Source organism: Schistocerca gregaria, chromosome X, assembly GCF_023897955.1.
Source record: "Schistocerca gregaria isolate iqSchGreg1 chromosome X, iqSchGreg1.2, whole genome shotgun sequence".
NCBI classification, from domain to species: Eukaryota; Metazoa; Arthropoda; class Insecta; order Orthoptera; family Acrididae; genus Schistocerca; species Schistocerca gregaria.
In genome coordinates this window covers 568,271,562-568,298,698 of record NC_064931.1, presented here as the reverse complement: position 1 = coordinate 568,298,698, position 27,137 = coordinate 568,271,562, and the positions used below count along the sequence as shown (strand labels likewise).

General features: G+C 38.2%; 1 protein-coding gene across 1 annotated transcript in view; it reads left to right on the top strand.

Moving 5' to 3' along the window:
- LOC126299343 (protein tyrosine phosphatase domain-containing protein 1-like) overlaps window positions 1-27,137 on the top strand; it is a 584,390-nt gene that overhangs the window by 475,477 nt on the left and 81,776 nt on the right. The window contains exons 11-12 of the mRNA XM_049991191.1: window positions 25,547-25,822; window positions 26,615-26,762. Coding sequence (XP_049847148.1) covers window positions 25,547-25,822; window positions 26,615-26,762 — 424 coding nt within the window. The remainder of the gene's footprint in view (window positions 1-25,546; window positions 25,823-26,614; window positions 26,763-27,137) is intronic.

Here is a 27,137-nt window from a genome sequence, read left to right as displayed (position 1 = left end):
TAGTGACAATGTAAGAGAAAATAAGCAGAGGATATGAATTGAAGTTTGTGTTGGTTAGGGCACTCAACTTGGGTAGTTGGTGCAACAATGTTGAGAATTGTACTTCGGTGGTGTAATGGCTACCGTTTCTGCCTAGCAAGCAAGAACACCCAGGCTTGAGTCCCAGCCACAGCACAAATTTTAAGTCATTTCCCTCTGCTTCATTATCGTAGATAATGAAGTGACTTAAATGTCTCAGGGAAACATTTAATTACAAGATTATACTATAGAAAGGTTTGTCATAAATAAAACATTGCCTTGCGCACATGCCCATGTCCGTATATGTATCTCTCAACAGATGATTGTTACATCATAAAAAAAGTACACAATAAAATGCAAAGTAGCACATCTGTTTATGTCAGCTGGACATGTCCTAATCATTTAAGATCTACTTTAAACAGTGTTGTACCTCATATGCCATCTAAGGTAGATCTTTAATGTTAGAACATGTCCAGCTAATGTAAACAGACGTGCTACTTTGCATTTTATAGAGTATTGTGTTTTTGGATGATGTAACAATCATCTGTCAAACACTACATATATGGACATGGCCATGTGCACAAGTGTTTTTTGGTTTTAAATGCTTTATTTATGAGAAACCTTTATGTAATGTTCTGCATTTTATCTTCATGACAACCTGATGTGAGAATCAGCTCAAAATGAAAACAGTTTATAACAAAAAAATTTGAAGACTTAAAGATGACAGCAAAGTCTGTCGAAACCCGTTATTTGTAAATAAAGAAAAGTTTTATGTGATTTGGCTTTAGAAAGCTTTTACCAACTTTTCATTAGTAAACCTATCCATGCAGCTGTGTATAACTGTTAATCCACAACTAACTCTTCCACAGAAACAAACTCAAGACAGAACCAAGTAGAACTAAATGCAAGCTTGAAGGCAAAGAGTAAAATAGATACCCATGTATAATAGATAGCCACATAAAACAGATACACATGGAACCACACAGCAGGATTCCTTACATCACTGAAGTTCAACTGCAGGAAGTTGGATAAAAGCTGTACACAATTATCAGGTAACACTGTCACAGCAGTGGTCTCTATTTCAAAAGATATGTACCAACAATTAGAAACCAGTGACAGTACACCAAACAGTTACTTGTTCAGTGTGGAGAGGCACTGTGGAGAAGTCACTCAAGAATTTGTGATTTCTTTCTCTGTAAATGCCTCAAGGTGCACATCTTCTGTCTTAAGCCACAAATACTACATAACTTAAAAGCTGCCATCTGTCACAAAACTGAAGCAGTACAAAAATACACAATGAGTGAATGGAAACAAGACCCACAACACCTATCACCAAAATTTGCACTGTTACGTAATATTTTCAGTGAATGCAGATATAAAGTGAACTTAGGCAAGAATTTTAAAAAAATCAGTAACTTTGTAATGAGTCACTAGAGAGTGTGGGTCCCTTGTACCAAAGTACTCAGAAGATATACTGAGCAAATTCTGAAAATTTTTCAGTGGAGTTCTGTTTCATTCTGTACATATAGTGGAAGCAGACCTCATACATAACAATTGCACAGACCCTACAACGGTCCAGCGTTAGCATAATGAAATGTTAAACCACTCCTTGAGACCCCATTTGGGCATCTAGAACTCCATGAATCACTTGCTTTCTCCTCAGTGCAAAGCTTTCTGAGAAAATTTTACTTTTATTACTTCTATGAGATCTTTCACAACTTTATACACCCAATGTTAGCAGTATGAATGACCCCAAGTTGGGCACTTCCTCATCATTTAAACCAACTTACACAATCTCATTACTAATTTCCCCCGTGACTTTATTTCATACTATAGTGATATGATCCAAAAACAATTATGAATGTATAACTCAAAAACTACTACTCTGACCACAACATGGCACTAACTATGTGAATGTAATGTATAACTATAAATTTGGTGTTCAAAGCTTTAATCTAAAGCCAATCTCAATTTCAATGAAACACCAATAAAATATTAAAAACTTGCAAAATATTGGTCACAGGAGCATTAAACTATGGATCCTGTGCTATTTAGACATTCTGAACACAAATCCATAATCAAAATAATACTTAATAATAGAACAGAATTTCAACAGTAAAATATTTTTAACAGTAGGGTCATGAGTAATGGCTTACTGCTTGGCTGCAGCAGCCCAACGGGGCTTACTAATGGCCAAGTAGACGTGTTAATCACTGACTCACTTCCCTTTTTCATATGTTCTCAGTAGTTTTTGTGAAGGCTGTGTAAAACAGAATAGTAAGCCATGAAAAGCATCAGTAAGGTAAGGACAAGGGGAATAAAAGTCTCATTAGATGTACTTGTCATAATGCATCAAAATATGCAGTCCATAAAAAACAAACTTTAAACTTGCAGGTAGCCAGAGAAAACATTTGCCCAGAATTAAGACTTATTGCTCTATGTATGATGCATCATTGGCTCAGAGATAATGAAATTAAGTGTGTAAATCTAGATGTAGAAACTATAAATTAATATAATTTTGACAGAACACAAGTTCAAAAACATTTGAGATTTTGCAGTAATCAGGACATGGAAGTGTGTGCTTGTGAGTTAGTACAGAAAAATGGTTCACTTATAATGGTAACTGTATATAGAACCACATTGGGAAATATTGAATTGTTTATGAGGAATTTGGATTCCGTACTATGCTATCTGTCAAACAGCAGCAATCAGGAGCTTCAACGTAGATTTTCTAAAGCATTCTAAGAGAAAAAGCGATCTGAAAACCTTGTTTGGATCCTACAATTTGATATCAGTAGTTAACTTACCAACACGGGTGGATAAAGACAATAGGACCCTACTTGATAGTGTTTTCTTTGGTGAAACTCAGAGCAAGAAAATAACTGTTTACCTAGTGACAAGTGCTCCCTCTGATTATGGTGCACAGTTAATTAGGATAAATGAAATAGTGTCTTACAGGGCAGGTATTCCTCAGTGGAAATCAGTTAGACTAATTAATGACTCCAAGGCAAATGTGTTTAACAGATGAGATGACCTGGGACAAAATTTGTAATTAACCAAATACTAAAATAAGATTTAATCTATTCCATGATAAATTCATATCATTTTTTGAAAATAATTTTCCACATAAGCTAATAAAAATGGCATTAAATAGCCATGTAAAAAACCATGGATCACCAGAGGGATTAAAGTATCTTTTGGAAGGGAAAAGGAAATGTATATGTTGACAAGAACATGTAGAGATACTGCAGTAGTCACATACTACCAAAACTACTCACAGTTACTAAGGAAAGTTATTAAAAAATCAAGGGACATGCACATAATGTCAGGAATTAGTAATTCTGAGAACAGACTTAAGGCTATATGGAACATAGTGAGATGAGAGACAGAACAATCAGTCACAGAATAGGAAAACATCACTATTGATATCAAGGGCTACAAATAAAGAGTCACAGGTAGCAAATACATTTATAATCATTTCTTTAATACAGTAGAAAGTATAGGGAAAAAACAGTTCAAGAGAAAAATCACAGCAGTATATTGAAAATGGAACTCTCATAAATTTCAGTCATAGATGTATCACCATCTTCTCCATCTGAAATTAAGAAAAATATATATTCTCTCAAAAATAAAATCTCATCTGGATTTGATGGTGTTACCAAAAGAGTACACCTATATCTACATACATACTCTGCAAGTCACAGTACAGTGCGCAGTATGGGGTACCCTGTACGACTATTTCCTTTCCTACTGAACTCACAAGTAGAGAGAAGGAGAAACCACCATCTATATTCATCCACATAAGTGCTAATCTCTCTAATCTTATCTTTATAGTCCTTACACAAAATATAAATTGGTGGTAGTAGAATAATTCTGCAGTCAGCCTCAAATGCTGGTTCTCTAAATTTTTTCATTAGTGACCCTCAAAAAGAATGTTGCCTTCTCTCACTGTTTGTATTTCAGGAGAGTTGTCTACTGAGAATGCTATCTATGTGTTCATTCACAAAGTACTAAAGATTTATTTCCATTTCCTGTATTATCTGGATGTATAATGCATCACTTAATCAAGGCATTTTTTCACATGGACTGAAATACACCATTGATAAAACATTTGACATGACTTTTGTACAGGAATATTTGCATTTCAGAAAGCTAGTCATTTTGACTCCATTTATGTAGAGTTTAATTAAAAGTACATAGTCATATATTTTATAAAATAAAAGTAACTGAATGAAACAAATAATTCCATGAATAAACATTTTGTGGACAACTTTGTAATACACAGAGATCATTTATCTTAATGTACATATTGAAATACATATCTTTGGTGCAACTTTGTATTTGAACTTGTGATAGTAACAGATTGATATAGTTGTAGGTCAGCTAGTTATCTGTCATACATGAAGCCATTTATCTATTGTTCAAGAAGTCTGCCATATTTAACTCAGGCTGTTCATATTGTAATAGTTAAAAGTTTTTGAGAATGAAGATTATTTTTTGTGACTATTCTGTCTTCAAAGAAATGATTGATTTTACAAGCATCTGAGTGGGAGTCAATACAATAAATTGCCAAGATGAAAAATGTGTTCCAGTCATAATTAATTGAAAAACTCAAGCTATCATGTCAGAAAGTATGGATTCATCATCCTCATCCACACACTATATAAATATTAACTTTTTATAAAAGTGCCACTCAGTGGACAATTTTTATGCTGGAATATGTGATGATTCACTAAAATTCCCTGCTATAAATTTCATCAATTGTTGTCAGTAACACCACTGTGTAAGGTAATTATATCGAGCAACTCTTCAGGTCTGTGCCTATATCTGGCGGGCTAGAGGCTGTAGGAGAGGGGAGGAGATATAAAATTGGCACCCAACAGAAGGCAATCTGTCATCAAGAACATCTGGAGATAACAAGAAGTTGGCTTGCCAAAATATCACACCTTCTGGATAATGACACCTAACCGAAAACCCAACAAATATTCATCACATACATTAGATTTATACCTTGAAAGAAATTACATCATAAATTGTAGACAGTTTGGCTTCCATCAGCTGTATGTAAATGTGTAAATATAATCACAGTGGGATTAGATCATGGCCAAAATCCTCTTGGTAGATTCTGTGACTTATCTAAAGCTTCTGACCTAGTTGAATGTGATGTTTTAATAAGGAAACTTGATCACTATGGGATCAGATGATCAACTCCTAGTGTCATTAAATCATGCCTGTGCAACAAAACCAAGCAATAGAAATACAATCCAAACAAAAGAAATATTTACCAGAATTTCAACAAATAAATAACAATGAACCACAGGGTAGCATATAAGGATCTCTGTTGTTCCTGATATATGTAAATGCTTTACCTCTAAACACAGGAAATGAAATGATTCTATTTGCAGATGATACCACTAGCATAACCATTGCCACAAATTTGCAGGATACCATGATAAAAAGGAAAAATTCTCATTGGCTGGAAATAAATAGGCAAGTTCTCAATAATGGGAAAACTAATTAAATATGGTTCAAGAATGATATCTGAAGAAACATAGATAAATTCTTGCCATCACAGGCACTTGAGATAAATGTAGTTTAAAACATAAAATTTTTAGAGCTCACTGCAGATAGCTGTTCACTGTGGAAAGACCGCTTTGCTACTGTAGCTAGCAAATTAAATTCTGCCAAATTTGTTCTACAAAAGGTCAAATTATGAGTAGCAGTTGATGTTATGCAAATCATGTAGTTCTCATGTTTTAACACTGTAATGATCTGCAGAATAGAAATACAGGGTTAGCCAAGTGATGCAATTAAAGCATTTAGACTGCAAAAAGTAACAATGAGAATAATTATTAATGCAAGAAGAACAGACAGCTGTAAGATGCTACTTAAAAACCATAAAGTTCTAAATTTCTACAGTATACTACTGTTTGCACAGGAACATAAAAAGAAGTTGAATAAGAATTAAGATGTACACAGCCATACTGTCCGAAACTATATGAAGTTATGTGTTCCTCAACATAACACAGCTAAACTTGAATGATGCACTGTTTTTATGGCAATAAAACTGTGCAACTGTTTACTGCTCCATATTTCAAATATCAGCTTAAAAGTGAAATTTAAACAAACAAGAAAAATATTCTTTGTAGAAAGTTCTTTTTATACATGCAAATGCAAAAAATTGGAAATAGATGCAGGGTCTAATAGAATTAAAATGTGTATAGGCAGAGCAGCTGTAAATTCAAGATATGTACTTATGTACTGAGTAATAGAAACGAAATTTGTATAGGTAGATTGTCCATTAGATACAAAATGTGGAATTATGTATAGTGTTATTGTATAAAATGATGTGCCTATGATTATTAAATAGGTTATGTGATTATTATTTTGTAAAACTGTCAATGTAAATATGTAGTGGAATGTCATTCTTATATGTACAACCAAAGCAGCTAAATGAAATACATAAATAAACTTTTTTGAGAATAATCTTTTAACAGTTACACAGTTTGGCTTGTGTAAAGGATTCTCTATTGAGAAAGCAATATATGATCTCACAAACACAGTTCTCATATATATAAACAAGAAACTATCCAGTTGGTGTTCCCTATGATCTTGCCAAGGCTTTCAGTTGTGTATATCATCAAATTCTACTAGGGAGATTAAGGAAGAGTGGTTCAAAGGCAATCCCCTTCCATTGATGAAGTCATATTTTAATTATGGGAAACATAGGTTCACATTAACAAATGGTAAAACAGAAATAAGATGAAATTCATACTTGGAAAACAATAAATACAGTATGAGATTTCCACTCTGTAGTGGAGTGTGTGATGATATGAAACTTCCTGGCAGATTAAAACTGTGTGCCGGACTGAGACTCGAACTTCCGACCTTTACCTTTCACGGGCAAGTGCTCTACCAACTAAGCTACCCAAGCATGACTCACACCCCAGCCTCACAGCTTCACTTCTGCCAGTACCTCATGTCCTACCTTCCAAACTTTGCAGAATATCTCCTGCGAAACTTGCAGAAATAGCACACATGAAAGAAAGGAAATTGCAGAGACATGGCTTAGCCACAGCCTGGAGTGCTAGTTCTGCAAGTTTCACAGGAGAGCTTCTGTAAAGTTTGGAAGGTAGGAGACGAGGTACTGGCAGAAGTGAAGCTGTGAGAACGGGGCATGAGTCTTGCTTGGGTTGCTCATTTGGTAGAGCACTTGCCCATGAAAGGCAAAGCTTGCGAGTTCAAGTCTCAGTCCGGCACACAGTTTTAATCTGCGAGGAAGTTTCATTAAATTACAGTGTTTTACAAGACTTAGCAATTAGCATGTTCCTCTTCTTAACCTTCATACATGATTCATGTGGAAGATTCTAAGAATATTCCATGTCTGTGATGCTTGAAGATGATTCAGGTATATTGATAAAAGGCCCAAACAGGTCCATTCCAAACACAACTGTGAGAATAATGAAACAGGTTTATAACTTTTTCACAGCCAAGAACTTAACCTTTAATCTTACAAATACTCATATTAAACAACTCAAAAAATAAATAAATAAATAAATAAATAAAGCTGTCTTAAAGGAGCAGATGTAAATTTTTTTAATGGGTGCACTAGGGATGAAGCTCCATGTGTGAATTTTATAGGCTTCCAGTGTCACACCAGCACAGAGATAAGTTAAGCATAAAGCTCAGTTCTGTCTACTTTGCACATGGAAATCTCACATGCTGCATTGACATGCAAATGGTATTGCTAGTACTTTGCATAAATTCACTCAATAATATTCTGTGATATTGTCACATTGTAACAACAATCAAGTCCAAGTCCACAAGCAGGGTTGTCAATGAAATACAACACTTAGCACTAAAAGCACATTTATTATGGACACCAACATAGGGACAGAACATAGCTGACTCCTGGATGGAGAGTGCTGCTATTTCTACAAACACTGATTATTCCAGTATATGTAAACATTATAAACATCCAAATTTTCAAGAAACTTCTACAAGTGATAAATAAAAATATTTGCTGGAAATCAGATTTGAACCTACATCATTATTGTTACACATTCTGCCATAATGGTATAGCTCAACATATCACATCTGGACCTCAAAACATTTAATGATGTTAATCTATTAATTTTGTCAAACTAGCAACCTGCAGCATGCTAACCAGTGGTGCTAATTACTACCCACCATTCCATGTAGAACAGCTCACACCACTGCAACCTCTCCTAGAGAAACAGTGACCCATTGTTTTTCAACTTCTCGTTGGAGTGGACTACAGCATTCTAGTTCTAGATGTTGTCAGTGATTGTTATGGTAGCATTGGAGGATCCTCATGTGTGGGCCATGTTGTCACATCCCCTTCTCTATGATCAGCAATGAAGATAGCCTCTCTCACTGAAGCTTCATCAACATTGAGTGGGCTGTCAGTTTCCTCGAACATGAAGCCCTCAGCATTTGTCTGCACATCAGGATTGTGGTAAGGTTTTATACAGAAGATACAGATGATGTCTGTGAGCTTTTTTGTCTCCTTGAGGATGGATAATTATTCTGGACTTTGTACATGACATCTGACAAGTATGAAAAATGCAGTATTGCCCAGTGTAGCATTTTAATAACTTATCTGATAGTTCCACTTTCTGCATAGGCATAAATATCCTGTTCCTGTTGGGTGACCAGGGACTGTATGCAAGCATACTCCTTAGTCCCTGGAAATGAGATGTTTCATGTAGTCATCCTGATTACAGTCCACTTGAAATGAACAGTGTATACATTGTTATGTTTGGTCACAGTGCCATGGAGCCAAAAGAAAAGTGTGAGGCCTCTATTGTCTTGCTTGACTGTGTTACATGTTAATGTCATGACTAGCAGTATAGTATCCAAGTATCTCTGTTCGACATCAACATATATTGAGAGCATATCTGTCAATCTCTTGTTAAAACACTCTATGGGGCCATTCATCTGTGATATTAACCTCAACTGGAAAACTTTTCTACAATTAGAAACCCTCACATGGGGTGTTCCATGCTTCAAAATTACATCTTCTGTGAGAGACCTTGCAATTTTTGGAGCTTTGTCAGTTCGCCTAACTTTGGTGACAGTGTAGCAGGTGAGGTAGTAGTCATAGCAAATGATTATCCATTGATTCTCATTTGCTGACTTCAGGAACCTCTCCAAGAGGTAAATTCCAATCCAGTGAAATGAAATGTCATGTGGTTAGGGCCTCCCATTGGGTAGATCATTTGCCTGGTGCAAACCTTTTGAATGACAATGCTGAAGGCAAAATTGCTATTAGATGCTAAGAGATAACTGCAGCACGCACTTATGTTGCTGGTATTCCTTACAATGGCTTATGTAATGTCTAATGGATTGATAGGGAACTGGCCAGTGATACCTGTGTTTGATTCTGTCCAGAATCTTCGTGAATCCCATGTGGCATGATATTAGAGTGTTATGGAAATACTTCAGGATCTCTGGTGGTAGGTGATCTGGGATGTTGAACAACCATGTTCACCCTACTGGATCATAGATGCTCTCATAAAATGTCCATCATTCATATGTAGTTCTGTCTTGACATTCTCATTACACAGTGCTAGGAATATAGAAGATGTTAGTGCCTCCTTAAGAACAAGGAAAGATCTATCTTGCACATTGTTCCAGGAAAATCTGATGTCTCCTTGCAGTAGTATTACTGTATGCTAATAATAGTGATACAGTGTAATTATGTGATGTAAAAATGTCAAGTTCACCATTTTGGCAACATCATTTTTGATGAGTAAATAAAAATTATCCAAAATTATCTTTACTACTGTTTTTAATTAATTACATGTCATTCTCATCATATGGGCAACAGTAATTTTTATGAATAAATAAAAATCATCCAATATTACCTTTATTACAGTTGTTACTTCATTAAACCAAAACTCCTAGTTCTTGCCTATAAAACATAAAAAATACTTTATATTTAAACAGTCTGTGTTTTCAGTCTTGAGCCTATTTACCAGTGAAAGAACCTTTAGCACACATTATATTGTGTAGCTAGGCAATGTAATTTCAGTGTAATTCAATTGATATCCAGTTAAGTAAGCCCCATATAATCCAAACTGTTTTGCGTTAAATTTTTTTTGTGTGTCTTCTTTTTTAAGAAATACATTACCTGTTGTTCCTTGAAGAGCAACAATAAATATGAGAGATAGTTTACAGTGGCTGCAGAGTTTTGCCTGCCACATTGCCATCTTTATTTATTGAAGGACTCCTTTACAGTTTTGTCAAGATAGGTATTCTTTCACATAAGCATCTTCTTGGTATGGTAAATGTTCATCTGCCTGAGAAGACTTCCAAAAAAGTTTGCACTAATACTTTTTTTGATAATAAATATAGGCTGAAGGAATGAATTAAAATTTTTATCAAAGCTGAGATGTGAACCTGGGCCTCCTGCTCATTTGGCAAATTCACTAACTATTGCACCACCCTGGCAATGTGGATAACACAGCTCCACGGATTACACTATTACATCTTCATTCCTAATACAAACTCCAGTTCACACATTAGCTCATCCTGATGTTTGCCTTGTCAACTTGTGTCAGTATTTGGAATATAAATCTCTATATTACTGTCCCTCCATATACCAAAGTTTGATCTGAAGATTTGTTTCAAGTAGTTCAACAGTTTGTGCATGCATCTTTAAAAAATGTTCATTTTTCCAGTTTATTGAACCGTATTTAGTGATGAATTCAGTAACCACAGCTGAAATCTATATTTTGAACTCATCATAATAATGTGAAATAAAACTATAAATTCTAATACTTAGTGACTTAATACTTTAACATATCAGTACAATGTATATCTGAAAAGTTTGGTAAATGAACCATTATCTAATAAACAGCAACATATGTAAAAGAAAATGCATGCATGCATGCATGCATGTGGAGGGTTGTCACAATGTGCCTTGTTATATCAAACACATTAAACTGAAGCATATTTTGTGCTGTGTCAAGCTGAACAAAATTAAAATGAATACTACCCAGATGAGTTTTCACTTTGCAGCAGGGTGTGTGCCGATATGAAACTTTCTGGCAGGTTAAAACTGTGCAGCAAACTGGGACTTTTCAGAACCCACAAAAGGTAAAGGTTCTAGATTCAGATCCCAGCCTGGCACACTATTTTAATCTTCCAAGAAGTTTGAGAATAAATACTTGCATTAAAATGCAATGGAGAGCCACACATATACACAAAGTTTTGATTCAGATTGCAAGAAATGGTGACGGACACACATAAGATTTTGCAGTAAGTGTATAAATTAGATTTTGTAACTGGAATATGCATTTACAATTGATACACATATTTCCTAGAGGGAAGAAAATTGTTGATGTACTGCCACATTATAGATGACTGTCAAGAAACATATGGACAGATCACACTGAACACGTGAAAGAGAGTAGCAAAAATCAGCAACTATCTTTCAGACTGACACTGAGGAAAAAGTGCAGAGCAAAGAGAGTGTTAATTACATTATGACATTTTCACCTGTTCCCCAGAGTGTTAGCAATGTACAGCCATTAACTTTGAGCATGGCTCACTAACATCAGTAGATGGTAACCACACACCATCAGTGTTTAGCCCAACAACATAACAAAGTTAATACCACAGCTTTATATTAGCAGTGAAACATTAGCAAATAATTTAAGTCCAAGGTTAGATCTGTTGGTCAAAATCCAAAAGGATAATAACATTGCTCCATTGACTTTAAGTTTTATATAAATCTCTTTTGATTACCCAGCAGCATGCACTAAATCACAAAGTACAAGTCCTGGTACATAGAAATAACATTCACCACATACACACTGCCCTTAGCATTACTGGCTTAAATACCTTACCAACACTGCAAATGCAAGACAAGAGGGAAAAGACCATAATCTCTGACCCAGACTCTTATTTAAAGGTTTGGCCACATGATCACTCCTCAAATCAGTGCAGATGCTTTCATCCTGACCACCATTTGTAATTTTCATAACAGTTTTATACAATGACTTATGATAAAACATATAAAGATCTTTCAGTCATTTTCCAGTCTCCAAACAAACTCATTTGTATATTATTTTAATAATTTTAAACAAATTTCAAACACATAAGTCACCACATTTTGCACTCTATTCAAAATACTAACTTGACCTACTTTATAAATCACAACTACAATTCAATACATGTTGAAAGTTATTGGAATATTAAGGAAGGAAATTCATGCTGATATTATTATTTTTGTCATTGTGGAGTAGTTCATAGTTGAGGCACTATTTACGTAAATAAATTAAATTGTTTGTAACATTTTTATAGCTGTTTACTTAGAAAAAATTATCTATTCATTATATTACAGGAATTATCTTCTTTCATATGGTGTGTCATGAGTGTGACTTCTGTGATGGATTCAGTTGTTACAATGTACTACAAACACTAATGGTAATAATGTCAATAACTTTTTAACTATTAAGGCTTAAGACAGAGATTTATGTTCAGTGAACTTGTCCCACTGCTGCGGTGCCAAAACTGTCATTGGTTTTTCTCTACCATGCTTGTAACAAGTTTTAATGTATTTTCATTAAAATCATATTAGTGATGACATTTCAAGACATATTAGCTCATCTGATGACCACATCACGAGAACTCACCCCTCTTCCTGCAAGGAAAAACCCCAATGGCTGCTGGGCCTTGTGGATTGCTAGGCACCATTACCTCCAATCAGCTCACCTGCTACTGCTGTCTGACAGCTGGCCACTGCAACAAACATTCAACCTGGCACACAGTGAACTTGTCAGATTCAGCCCATCCTGTAACAGTCAAACCAGGTGCTTGTAATGTCACATACCCTAACTTCATACATCACTTACCTGCTGAGTGTTATAAGAAGTATCACCATGCCTCACCATTCACATATTGCCAAGTAATACCAATTTTTGCCAGTATTTAACTATGCCAAAAGTCATTTAATAATTTTGTGAGCAATGAATCAATAAGCATGAGCATTATCTCTGGCACATCTATACACATATTAAATTAAACATAATGCATCTTTATTTCAACATGCTGTCAATAATATGTAATAAAGTCTTTGGATGGGCTAGCAACCAAAATGGTTTTACGTGGAATAAATGCACATGTTAGGCTTTATATGTACAGCACTCAAGATTAAAACATGTTATCAGTTTCACTTTTTTACACATACACACACAAACAGTGGTTCCTGTACTTGCATCAGGTTGGTGCAACTGGATTCTTGTGTCCAAGGCAGTCTTTGTGCAATTGTACCCCTTTCATGTTCATCAGTATACATCCAGCTGTGCTCTGCCACCCATTGCCAGCTGAGCCATATACTATCAAAACATTCAAATAAAAGTCCCAATGAGTGACTGTTCAATATTTTTTACCCATGACTCCCTAGTGATCAGGCTATAGAAATCCTTCCCTGGTTCACTATGTATCCACTGTGTTTCTATCTGAAGTGATACTTATCAAGGCAACAATAGAAATGCTTAAATATGTATTAATACAGCTGGATAATCCCATATATTAACTGATGATGAACAAATCATTTTAAAGTTTGAGAAAATTAGTTTCTATCCCACAAGTTGCCCATGATACAAATTGACAAAATTTACAGTTAATTCTGGTTTTCACATTTGTGAAAATATCCAATGAACTAGATTAACCTAATCCCAAATCCATTGATCACTATTATTCTATATCTGAACAGGACATTTACTTACTGACACAAGAGAAAACAATCAAATAACATACTATAGACCCCATTACTCACCTCACCCCACCACAATGGACTTAACCCACATGAATTATTTCCCATGCCACAGTTGCTTTGTATAACATTTTTGTACATAAGTGAATCCCTCATAACTCTCCCTTTGGCTCAGATAATAATATCACTATACAGGGTGATTTTTTTCACCATGTACAAACCCTAGGGATTGACTGATGAGAGGACATCGAACAAAAAAGGTCTAATCAACTAGTGTCCAGAAAGGCATGGTTTACATGTTAGAGACCATGTATTCAAGCATACTTTTTTTTACAGAGACTGTGGTTTAATGTCATCTGAGTGTATGTTGAAAATGGTTTCCACGTACCTCTACGCATGCATATACATGTCGTAACATGTTCTGTCCCACACATTCACATCAGCCAAACTGCATTTGAACAGTGTCAAGACAGCATGAATAAGCTGCTCCAGTGTCTCCACATCTGGAATGGGCTTTGATACACGGTACTTTTGGGATGACCCCATAACCAATAATTTCACTGGTTGAGATCCTGGACTCCCTCATCTGGTCCATCAACCAGGAAAGACATGGCAGAGTTGCATCCACTCATTGATGGTGAAGTAGGCTGGAGAACGATCATGTAGCAGCCACATAACCCTTCGAATCATCAATGGCACATCTTCCAGCAGGGGAGGCAAAATAACCACAAGAAATGCCAATAGTTCTGGCCTGTTAGTGACACGGAAGGAAGACTGGTCCCAAAATATGGTCACCAGTTATCCTGGCCCACACATTCTGGTGGCACCAGTGCTGATGATTCACTGTCACCATACCATCGGGATTCTGCATACTATGTCACAGACAATTGTTATGAAGGTTGAAGATACCACTTGCCATAAAGGAGGCCCCATCTGTGAATAGGATGGATGACACAAATCCTGGAACTGTGGTTGCCTCGTGAAGAAACCAGTGACAAAATGGCTCCTAATGTGGAAAGTCTCTTGCTAGTAAGCCCTGCACATGCTGTAAGTGTTAAGCGTAGTAACAATTGTCATGGACAATGTTCCACATAGTCATCTGGCTTACCCTATACTGGTGGGCCAACTGCCTGGTACTCACACGGTGGTTGCCTTCCACAGTGTTAATCACCTTTTTCTCCAAGTTTGATGTCCAAACATTTCAGGCACATCCTTGATGATTTCCTGCTTCCTGTAATGACCCTGTCTCAGACAAACGGTGAAACACTGTTGCAAACATTGAATGCTATGGTTGTTGGAATGCATATGGTGGGGATAGGTTTCCTGATCCAACCTTGCTGCCCACCACCCATTGACATTTGCCTTTCTGTAAGTAAACGCCATGTCGGCCAGCTCTCAATTCCAATACAGAACCATTGTGTACAATGCTGTATCACATCCACTACAAGATGAATCAGCAAGAGAAGTGAGTCAGACTCAACATTACCAATTACTATGACAGGAGAGAGCTCTAAGGCATGATGTATGAGGAACAGTACCATCCTCTAGGAGGAAACCATGCACACTGTAACTGTCTCTGCATGGTACAGCGCATATTAGGCCACAGTCTCTGTAACAAAGTATGACTGAATAAATGGTCTCTAGCATGGAAAAACATGCACTCCTGGTAATAAGTTCATTAGAACTTTTTTGGTCTGTATCCTTTCATTGATCAACCCTGAGAGATTATACACTGTGGAAAAAATCACCTTGTATATACTTAAATTTCCCTATATGTCCACACATATACCAAAAACAAATAACTTAAAATGCCTATGCATGTCTTCTCACAAACAGTAAAATTCCTATACTATTCATTTAAATGGAACTTCTGCCATCAATTCCACCAGTATCATTTGTGGAAATCATGTTACACAAAATTCACACATCACATAAAGTTTTGCATTGCCCCGGTTCCCAGAACTCCTGAAGATAGATGTTGACTGTGAATATTGTATCACAGACACAATCCCTTTGACTATTCAGAGATGTCACTAAACCACCCACAGATGTAAACAGCCATGCATGAGCAGCACCTATTAGATGGAGGGAGCCTGACAGCTGATTAGTTCCTGTTGTTCCACCAGGAAGTAGGTACACGGCTCGTGTTGTCTGTAGTTCAACCATGCCTAGAATACTGCATTTTGAGCATGTCTGCATTGTTACTTTGTGCCAAGAAGGGCTCTCTACATCTACATCTACATCCATACTCCGCAAGCCACCTGACGGTGTGTGGTGGAGGATACCCTGAGGGAAGTGTCCAGGCATCTCAGAGTGAACCAAGGCAATGTTGTTCAGACATGGAGGAAATACAGAGAGACAGAAACTGTCAATTGCACACCTCGCTCAGGCTGCTGAAGGGCTACTACTGCCGTGGATGACCACTACCTACAGATTATGGCTTGGAGGAACTCTGACAGCAATGCCGCCATGTTGAATAATGCTTTTTGGTTGGCCACAGGATGCCGTGTTATGCTCAAACTGTGTGTAATAGGCTGCATGATGCACAACTTCACTCCCGACATCCATGGCAACCACAACGCCATGCAGCGCTGTGCAGATGAGCCCAACAACATGTGGACCTCACAGTATTGGCATCACATTATTTTCACCAATGAGTGTCGCATATGCCTTCAACTAGACAATCGTCAGAGACATGTTTGGAGGCAACCCGCTCAGGTTGAATGCCTTAGACACACTGTGCAGTGAGTGCAGCAGTGTGGAGGTTCCCTGCTGTTTTGATGTGGCATTATGTGGGGCTGACATATGCCGCTGATGGACATGGAAGGTGTCGTAATGACTGTACAATATGTGAATACCATCCTTTGACAGATAGTGCAACTATATCGACAGCATATTGGTGAGGCATTTGTCTTCATGAAGTACAGTTTGTGCCCACATTGTGCACGTCTTGTGAATGGCTTCCTTCAGCATAACAACATCACTTGTCTATAGTGGCCAGCATGTTCTCCAGACATGAACCCTATTGAATATTCCTGGGATGGATTGAAAAGGGCTGTTTATGGACAACGTGACCCGCCAACAACTTTGACGGATCTATGCTGAATTGCCGTTGAGGAGTAGGCCAATCTGGATGAACAGTGCCTTGATGAACTTGTGGGTAGTATGCCATGATGAATACAGCCATGCATCAATGCAAGAGGACATGCTACTGGGTATTAAATGTACTGGTGTGTACAGCAATCTGGATCACCACCTCTAGAGGTCTTGCTGTATGGTGGTACAACATGCAATGTGTGGTTTTCATGAGCAATAAAAGGGGTGGAAGTGATGTTTATGTTGATCTCTATTCCAATTTTTTGTACAGGTTTCGGAACTCTCAGAACCGAGGTTATGCAAACCTTTATATATATATATATATACTCCTGGAAATTGAAATAAGAACACCGTGAATTCATTGTCCCAGGAAGGGGAAACTTTATTGACACATTCCTGGGGTCAGATACATCACATGGTCACACTGACAGAACCACAGGCACATAGACACAGGCAACAGAGCATGCACAATGTCGGCACTAGTACAGTGTATATCCACCTTTCGCAGCAATGCAGGCTGCTATTCTCCCATGGAGATGATCGTAGAGATGCTGGATGTAGCCCTGTGGAATGGCTTGCCATGCCATTTCCACCTGGCGCCTCAGTTGGACCAGCGTTCGTGCTGGACGTGCAGACCGCGTGAGACGACGCTTCATCCAGTCCCAAACATGCTCAATGGAGGACAGATCCGGAGATCTTGCTGGCCAGGGTAGTTGACTTACACCTTCTAGAGCACGTTGGGTGGCACGGGATACATGCGGACGTGCATTGTCCTGTTGGAACAGCAAGTTTCCTTGCCGGTCTAGGAATGGTAGAACGATGGGTTCGATGACGGTTTGGATGTACCGTGCACTATTCAGTGTCCCCTCGACGATCACCAGAGGTGTACGGCCAGTGTAGGAGATCGCTCCCCACACCATGATGCCGGGTGTTGGCCCTGTGTACCTCGGTCGTATGTAGTCCTGATTGTGGCGCTCACCTGCACGGCGCCAAACACGCATACGACCATCATTGGCACCAAGGCAGAAGCGACCCTCATCCCTGAAGACGACACGTCTCCATTCGTCCCTCCATTCACGCCTGTTGCGACACCATTGGAGGCGGGCTGCACGATGTTGGGGCGTGAGCGGAAGACGGCCTAACGGTGTGCGGGACCGTAGCCCAGCTTCATGGAGATGGTTGCGAATGGTCCTCGCCGATACCCCAGGAGCAACAGTGTCCCTAATTTGCTGGGAAGTGGCGGTGCGGTCCCCTCCGGCACTGCGTAGGATCCTACGGTCTTGGCGTGCATCCGTGCGTTGCTGCGGTCCGGTCCCAGGTCGACGGGCACGTGCACCTTCCACCGACCACTGGCGACAACATCGATGTACTGTGGAGACCTCACGCCCCACGTGTTGAGCAATTCGGTGGTACGTCCACCCGGTCTCCCGCATGCCCACTATACGCCCTCGCTCAAAGTCCGTCAACTGCACATACGGTTCACGTCCACGCTGTCGCGGCATGCTACCAGTGTTAAAGACTGCGATGGAGCTCCGTATGCCACGGCAAACTGGCTGACACTGACTGCGGTGGCGGTGCACAAATGCTGCGCAGCTAGCGCCATTCGACGGCCAACACCGCGGTTCCTGGTGTGTCCGCTGTGCCGTGCGTGTGATCATTGCTTGTACAGCCCTCTCGCAGTGTCTGGAGCAAGTATGGTGGGTCTGACACACCGGTGTCAATGTGTTTTTTTTCCATTTCCAGGAGTGTATATATATCTTAAAAACAAAGACTCCAAGACTTACCAAGCGAGAAAGCGCCGGTAGATAGGCACAATGCAAAAAAACAAAAAAACAAAAAAAAAAAAAAAAAAAAAAAAAAAAAAAAAAAAAAAACAAACAAACAAACACACACACAGAATTTGAGCTTTCGCAACCGGCGGCTGCTTCGTCAGGAAAGAGGGATCCTTTCATGTTTCCTTTTCCTCTTTCCTTTTCCTTCCCTCTTTCCTCTTTCCTGACAAAGCAGCCGCCGGTTGCGAAAGCTCAAATTCTGTGTGTGTGTTTTTTTTTTTGTTTTTTTTTTTTGCATTGTGCCTATCTACCAGCGCTTTCCCGCTTGGTAAGTCTTGGAATCTTTGTTTTTAAGATATTTTTCCCATGTGAAAGTTTCTTTCTATTTTTTGTATATATATATATATATATATATGTGTGTGTGTGTGTGTGTGTGTGTGTGTGTGTGTCAGAAACACTTAACAATGAGAATCCCCCAAATTACTTGTAACAATATAACATGTTAATAAATATATACTTTATATACACTTGAGCACATTGTATTCACTTTTTTCATTTTGCAATATTCCTGTTCAGCTCAGTTATATTTCACAGACCCAAAGGTTTCTTTGATGTTGGATACACTAGTCTGTAGGCATTGGTATGTGGGCGCTTTGTTATTTCAAATGACCCATGATATAATTTAAATAAATATTTGGTTTCCCCACCCATTTCACTGGATTTTTGTTTAGTTCTGCCTAAGACTGTGTCTCCCCATTTAAATTTAAGTGTCCAAAATTTTCCATCATGTTTCTTCTTTCTTTAAGAACCCTTATTTAGCAAATCTTGGTTAACTAATACCTCCCTCTCTTGTCTCGTTAAAAGGTTAGCTGAAGGAAATTCAACATTCTCTGCTGCCAGATTATCATTTCACATGGAGAAGAATCAATGACACTACTTTTACATGTCTTTATAAGATCTACAAATACAGTCACATGCAACACTCAAGTAGTGTGTTTTATGCTGCAGGAGGTCCTCTACAATGTACCCCATTCATGCATGTATCTCTTATCAGGATTGCTTGCTGGGTAGTAAACTGATACCCTTATCTGTCTAATGCCTGTCCTTTCTACAAATTTGACCCACACTCTGGAAGTAAATTGTGCTTCATTGTCTGATAGGATCTCTTCAGGCAATTTTACATTTATTATGAAGTCCTCTCTAGTTTATCAACTACACTCTGACTTGTAGCTCTTTTTAGTGGGTATATTTAGAGAATACATCTACCGCTACTAATATATATTGCAGTCAACCATACCCTGCTGGCAGAGGTCCAAAAAATTGATACCTAGTAAATTGCCTGCCCTATTGGGGATGATGTTCTGCATTTCTCCCGGCATAGCTACTGTGCTAAATGTCACCCTTTAACATCCATAACCAGTAGCCAGCTATTTCCTTACTCTTCTAGCCATGTTATTGAAGATGACATATTCCCAAATTGTGTATTTTCAACTTCTCGTGGCATAATGAATAATCCATTAAATTTTGGGCATGCAGCCACGCAAATAAAATTTCTTCCACTGATATTTCGTCCGCGTATCATCCAGCCATCCTCAGAGTGAGTCACAAGACTGATGACAAGATGCCAAGTGCGGCCTTATATGCTCCACCATGGCAGTACTGTGCATGCGGGTCACATATGCTGGTTGGCGGCAGAGACATATGCTTACACATGCGCCACCTGTGGCAAAGGCGTACAGACATTCAATTTGCGTATCGATGTTTGATCGGCAGCGGTGACACGATGATGACTTCTCTGTGGTTTAATTACTCCAAGAGCCAGATTTCATTCTTCGTCCAAATAAAAACCATTATCTCTATTTATTAAATTGTTAGCTAATCTAATTTCTATAGCTTCCTTGAATACAGATTCCCAAAAAGAAGAGGTGGATGTTAAAATCTTCACATCACTGTAATTCATGGCATGACCTGTATCAATACGATGTTCAGCCTAAGCTAACTAGTCTGGCTGTAATAAGTGTGTGTATCTTCGATGCTCCACACACGTCTCATGAACGGTGCGTGTTGTTTGACCTATGTATGACTGCTCACAATTTCCCAAAGGAATCTGATACACACCTGCTTTATCATCCTTCACAGAGCTGAGTAAAGCTGCAATCTTCGTGGGGGACCGGAAGATCACCTTAACACAGTGTTTCTCAAGAATACGGCCTATCTTCATAGAAAGAGCACCCATACGGCAAACTCGCACTAAATCTGAAACAATTACTATCTTCTTCCCCATCACATACCTGCTTTTTAGGTTTTGCATCGAATGCTCTACAAATTTGTTGTGGAGAATATCCATTCGATTTAAAAATGTTCTTGAGGTATGTGAGCTCATCTTGCAAATTTTCTTTATTGGATATACAGTGCGCCCGATACACTAAGGTCTTAAGGACACCTATGATCTGTGAAGGGTGATGGCAGCTACTGGCATGAAGATATAGATTTGTGTGCATTGATTTCCGATATACAGCATGTCCTAATGTGACATCACTTTTACAGCGAATGACAACATCCAAAACAGGGAGGCAGCCATCTTTTTCTATTTCCATAGTAAATTTAATGCTAGCATGGATGGAATTCAAATGCTCAAGAAATCAATGTAATTCATCCATACCATGGGACCATACCACGAATGTGCCGTCACGTACCTCCAGAAGACCGTAGGTTTAAAACTTTTTGAGTCCAGCGCCTTGTCCTCAAAGTCTTCCATGAATAAATTAGCTACCAGAGGGGAGATGGGGCTTCCCATGGCAACACCATCAATTTGCTCATAAAATTCACCATTAAACTGAAAATAAGATGATAGAAGCACATGTTCAAATAAGGCCGTAATGTTCTTATCAAAATGATCTTCCGGTCCCCCATGAAGATTGCAGCTTTACTCGGCTCTGTGAAGGACAATTTACAACTTCATAAAGCGGATGTGTATCAGATTCCTTGCAGAAATTGTGAGCAGTCATACATAGGTCAAACAACATGCACCATTCATGAAAGGTGTGTGGAGCATTGAAGATACACACACTTATTACAGCCAGACAAGTTAGCTGTGGCTGAACATTGTATTGATACAGGTCATTCCATGAATTACAGTGATGTGAAGATTTTAGCATGCACCTCTTCTTTTTGGGAATCTGTATTCTAGGAAGCTATAGAAATTAGATTAGCTAACAATTTAATAAATAGAGATAATGGTTTTAATTTGGACAAAGCATGAAATCCGGCTCTTGGATTAATTAAACTGCAGCGAAGTCGTCATCGTGTCACCACTGCTGATCAAACATCGATAAGCAAATCGAGTGTCTGTACGCCTTTCCCATAGGTGGTGCATGTGTAAGCGTATGTCTCTGCCGCCAACCAGCATCTGTGACCCGCATGCGCAGTACCGTCGTGGTGGCGCATATAAGGCCGCGCTTGGCATCTTGTCGTCAGTGTTGTGACTCACTCTGAGGATGGCCGGATGATACGCAGCTGAAACATCAACAGAAGAAATTTTATTTGCATGGCTGCATGCCTGTAATTTAATGGATTATATTCTCAAATTATTTTGAAACACTTCTGTGCTCCTTAGTGCCCATGGCTGTGATGAATGTAATTAAGTAATATTTCTACCTGTTCATCTGGGAAACATAGCTGCCATCCTTGCCTGTCTAAACATTCTCACTTATTGTTTAATGCCGGCCGCAGTGGTCTCGTGGTTCTAGGCGCACAGTCCGGAGCCGAGTGACCTCTACGGTCACAGGTTCGAATCCTGCCTCAGGCATGGATGTGTGTGATGTCCTTAGGTTAGTTAGGTTTAAGTAGTTCTAAGTTCTAGGGGACTGATGACCACAGATGTTAAGTCCCATAGTGCTCAGAGCCATTTATTGTTTAATTTTTTCTATCCTTTACACCCAAAATTAACTTTAATGAATTTCAATGTTGGATCCCTCTTTTGGAGCCTATGCATATCTTTGCATATTGCTTTCATCTCCTTCTCTTTCTCTACACCTTTTATATATATTATCCAATGAAATGTGTGGCTAGGCCCTCCCGTCAGGTAGAATGGTACCTTTTCAGTTGACACCAGTTCGGTGATTTGTGTGGCAATGGGAGTGAGATAATGATGAAGCCAAACACTCAGTCCCTGAGTGGTGAAAATCTCCAGACCAGCTGGGAATCGAACCTGGGCCCCTTTAGCATGGCATTGTGTTGCACTGACCACTCAGCTATCGAGGCAGACTATACATTACCCTATTGTTAAATGTTTGTGAAAGTTCATTCATGTCTTCTGGGTGGTACAATTACTTTGTTCAGTCTCTTCACATGTAACACAGTCCTCACAGAACCATCTATCTTTTTGACTACAACAATTAGGTTTCTATACTCACTCAAGCCCAATTCAACAACCTTCCAATCTAGCATTTTATTTCTTTTGGCCCTTACTGCTTGCTTCTCTGTCACAAAAATGGTGAAATGCTTAAGCCTAACTATTTCATCAGAAATTACCTTTAAATGATCTTTAAAATCAACTACAAATGCAGCCACTGACTGTACTTAACTTGCATTTCCCCACCGATGTACGCAGCCTCTGCTGCTGTGTGTTTCATTTGATGCTAGCGCAATATCACCTGCAATGTGGACTGTCATTTGCCTTGTGTGACACAGTGTGAAGCTGCCACCTCTGCTGCTTGCAGCCAATGTGATGTTGACCACATGTGTCACCACGTGAAGATGCTGCCACTGCAGCGTGGCTCCTATGCAATGCCTCCCACATGTGTCGCTGTGTAGACAATGCCTCTGCTGCCCGGTGACTTTACCCAAGTGGACTGTGATACCAGTAATGTACCATGTCACAGTTGTCTGCCACTGCTGTTACTAACATGTGCTGTTATGCTTATCATCTGCACTAAGTGTGGTATTCCTGCTGCTACTTTTACTACTACCTCACTAAACAGTAACTCATGAGACCCCATGCTAACTGCTCACTATTACAGCTTGTGTACTGGGAGAACCAGTCTAGAATATCAATAGAATGAAAATGCATTCCAATCCAGGATGATCCAATCCAATTATGATGCTTTTATCCATTCCCCAGGTTGTGGGCAATGTATAGCCATTAACTTTGAGTGTGACTTACCAACAGTAATGGGAGTGGTCATACAGTGTCGCTCTTTGGCTCAAAAACATAATAATTTTAATACCAAAGCCTTATGTTGGCAATGAGACATGAGTGAATAATTTAATAAAAGATGTACTGAGGCTGGATCTGTTGGTCAAAATCCCAAAGAATAATAAAACTGCTTGAAACAGATTGATATTAAGTTTTATATAAACCCCTTTTAATTATTTTTTAGAGAAGCACAAAGCATGCAAATGGTGACCATGAACAAATAACTCACTGAATAATTGAACAGCGTCTATCACCAGTGCAAATTTTGGCATTGCTTTGTGGAGATGTAGCATTATATCCAGCAGCATTTGCTAAATCACAATATACAAGTCCCGGTCCACAAAAATAATATTCACCTCATACACATTGCCCATAGAATTATCAGCTCCAGACTAAATATCTCACCAATGTATTTTCATTAAAATCATACTAGTGATGACATTACAAGACATATTAAGCTTTCCCATGACTACATCACCAGAACACAGCAGCTGCTTGTAATGTCACATCATCATTCACAAAACATGTGAGGAAATGTAAGATCTGTTCCTGATTTGCACTGCAAGTTACACTGAAACTTGTGACAAGATCTATCTTTTCTGCAAACTATCGGCACAAGGATAGGAAAAAATATGAAAGTTAAATGTCCTGTTAATGCTAAGATCATAATAAATGATTCATCACTGTAAATGAGATGTAATGTTGCCAGTTTAATATTTAATAGGGAAGGCAGCTGCCATGGTGACAGTGCCTAACTGTCTGCATCATTTTTTAACTGCAACAAAAGATGCGTGTCAAGATTACTGTGAAAGTCATTAACAATATTTTTTTATACACTGATAAACCAATACAGTTTGACTACTGCCCATTGTAAGGTTGAATGAAATCTGACTGCACAGTAAGCATGTGATCTGGTAAAGGAACTATTTAAGCAGAACAGAAATGAAAAGTGAGTCATTAACACTATTCAGGCTACAGTTGTTGAAATCCACTGACATAAGTGACTTTGAAAAAGGACAGTTGGGAACAAGCATCTCAGAAATGGTGAAGCTGGTCACTGTTCCCATAATACTATCATGATCATCCATGGAAAATGATTCCGCATTGGTGAAACTGTGAGTAAGTGACAAGTTGTTGGATGTCCATCCCATTATTGCAAACCACGTGCATTTCTTAATACTTGATGTCCTCCCTGATGATGGTGGTATCTCTGGCAGCATAACTACCTAAGTCAAAATCACAGAATCTACTGAGGTTTCTAGAAGTATGATAGTGAAGTGATATTGATGTCTTAGTTCTGCCTGATATTAGCCCTTTGGAATGCATCTGGGATGCTGCTGGGCATTAGCTCCATCCCACAAACCACCAGTCCATAATTTCCTGGAATTGAGTGATCTGTTCTTAGTCATCTGGTGCCACATACCTCCAGAAACCCACCAAGGACTTATCAAATCTTTGTCATCTGGAATTACTGCTGTATTTCATTCCAAAGGTTGACCACTATACTATTAAGCAGGTAATCACACTGGTTTTTTTTCTCCAGTATAAGTTCTGTTTTCTTTTTTTCATGTTACCATTCAATGAATTTTTGAGATACACCATTTCTAAGTACTTGCAGTATTTGTATGATGAATCATACATTAAACACTTCCTACATTTCTAAAAGCAAATAAGATTCGTAGGTAATGTTTGACTTACTGTATCATTTTGTTACAGAATTACTGCACAGATGATATTATACAAGCTTTGCTGGCTGACCATCAGATGTTGGATGAAGTTGTCAAGAAATCTATCTACCAATTAAGAATAGAACTGAACTACAAGTGTTCAGTTTGGACCAGTCTAAGATTAGAGAAAAATATTTATGTATTAACTGGACTGCTTTATGATTGGCTGGAGCTGCTGAAAACCCCTGCTTTGAACTGTGATAGCTTAAGCTACATAGTTATCTTTGGAAACAACCCAGAAAAGTGTCTAAAAAAATTAGATAAGGTACATATTCTGTATTATAGCCAATATTTCACATGCTCACACACATGCATTATTTGGTGGATCTCAACATAAAGGAAAACATCCACAGTGTGAAACAATTGAAATATTAGTACAATAAAGCATGTGTCATAAACTACATCTAGTATGATAAATAAGTTCACTGCTGACATTAAAATAAATGGGAGTTCTGCACACATGTCAGATAAGGAGCTTGATTTTTCCTGTTTTGCTTAAATTAAACATACTCTATGTATTCACAAGAAGACCATCATTTGGAAGCAGGAGGTTTAGTAACTTAATTAAATGCATTGTTCATCTACCATTTACATAGATCTGTGTACAGAATAAATATGCAAATATTTGTATATTTATTAAAACAAAGAAATGAAAATACCTTCCTTTGTTTTAGTGTGTGTGTGTGTGTGTGTGTCTAGTGAAATGACATATTTTACCAAAAACACTGCAGCATACAGTCCTAATTAAAATGCAGAAACCAACAACACATTCAAATGATTTTCATTTAGAATAACTAACAACATATGCTCTGGATCTTCCATTAATTATCTTAAGCTTCTATTCTTAGTGAGAATTCATTCTTCATTTCACTATGAAAATATGTGTTAATCAATGATTTTTTGCTAAAGTAAATTTTTTGTACCAGGGCAATTCTCTACATTAGTTATGGTAGGGTAACATCTACTTCATTCTCAACTAGATAATTCTGTATCTCCTGGAAAATTGGATAATGTTTGAAGTTTTATATGTGTGAATATTCATTTTTTTTCCTTGAAGGCTGTGCAGTATTTATTGGAATACTTGCTAAGGTTTATCCGGAGATTACAGCCCATAACTAAGACCTCAGAACAGGATTTAATCAAGAGATTTATGTCCTCACTGACTCAACAAAGCATAGAAATCTGTGGCGTTCTGCAACCTACAGGTATGTAAGTTCATGGTCCTAACTGAAAAGCTTATCTAGCTCATTTTTATAATAAACTGATGTTAGTGTGACTATTGACATTGCATCTTTATGATTAAAATTGAGGGACATGTTTTTCTTGTGGATGAAGTGGAATGGCAAGAGGTAGAAAATAGTTTGAAACATAATATTAGTATTCAAAAAGGAGAGGCGATGGAGTATGACATCTAACTTGTTTTCAGTAGCTACACTTTTGCCCACCAAGAAGCATTAAATTCATTAACAAAATCTCTTTACTGATGAAATCTCTAATGTATCAATACCCACCTCCTCATCTCATTCTCCAATAGAAAAGTTTTTATTTCTTTGTTTGTTTCAATGCTGGCTTTTACAGTC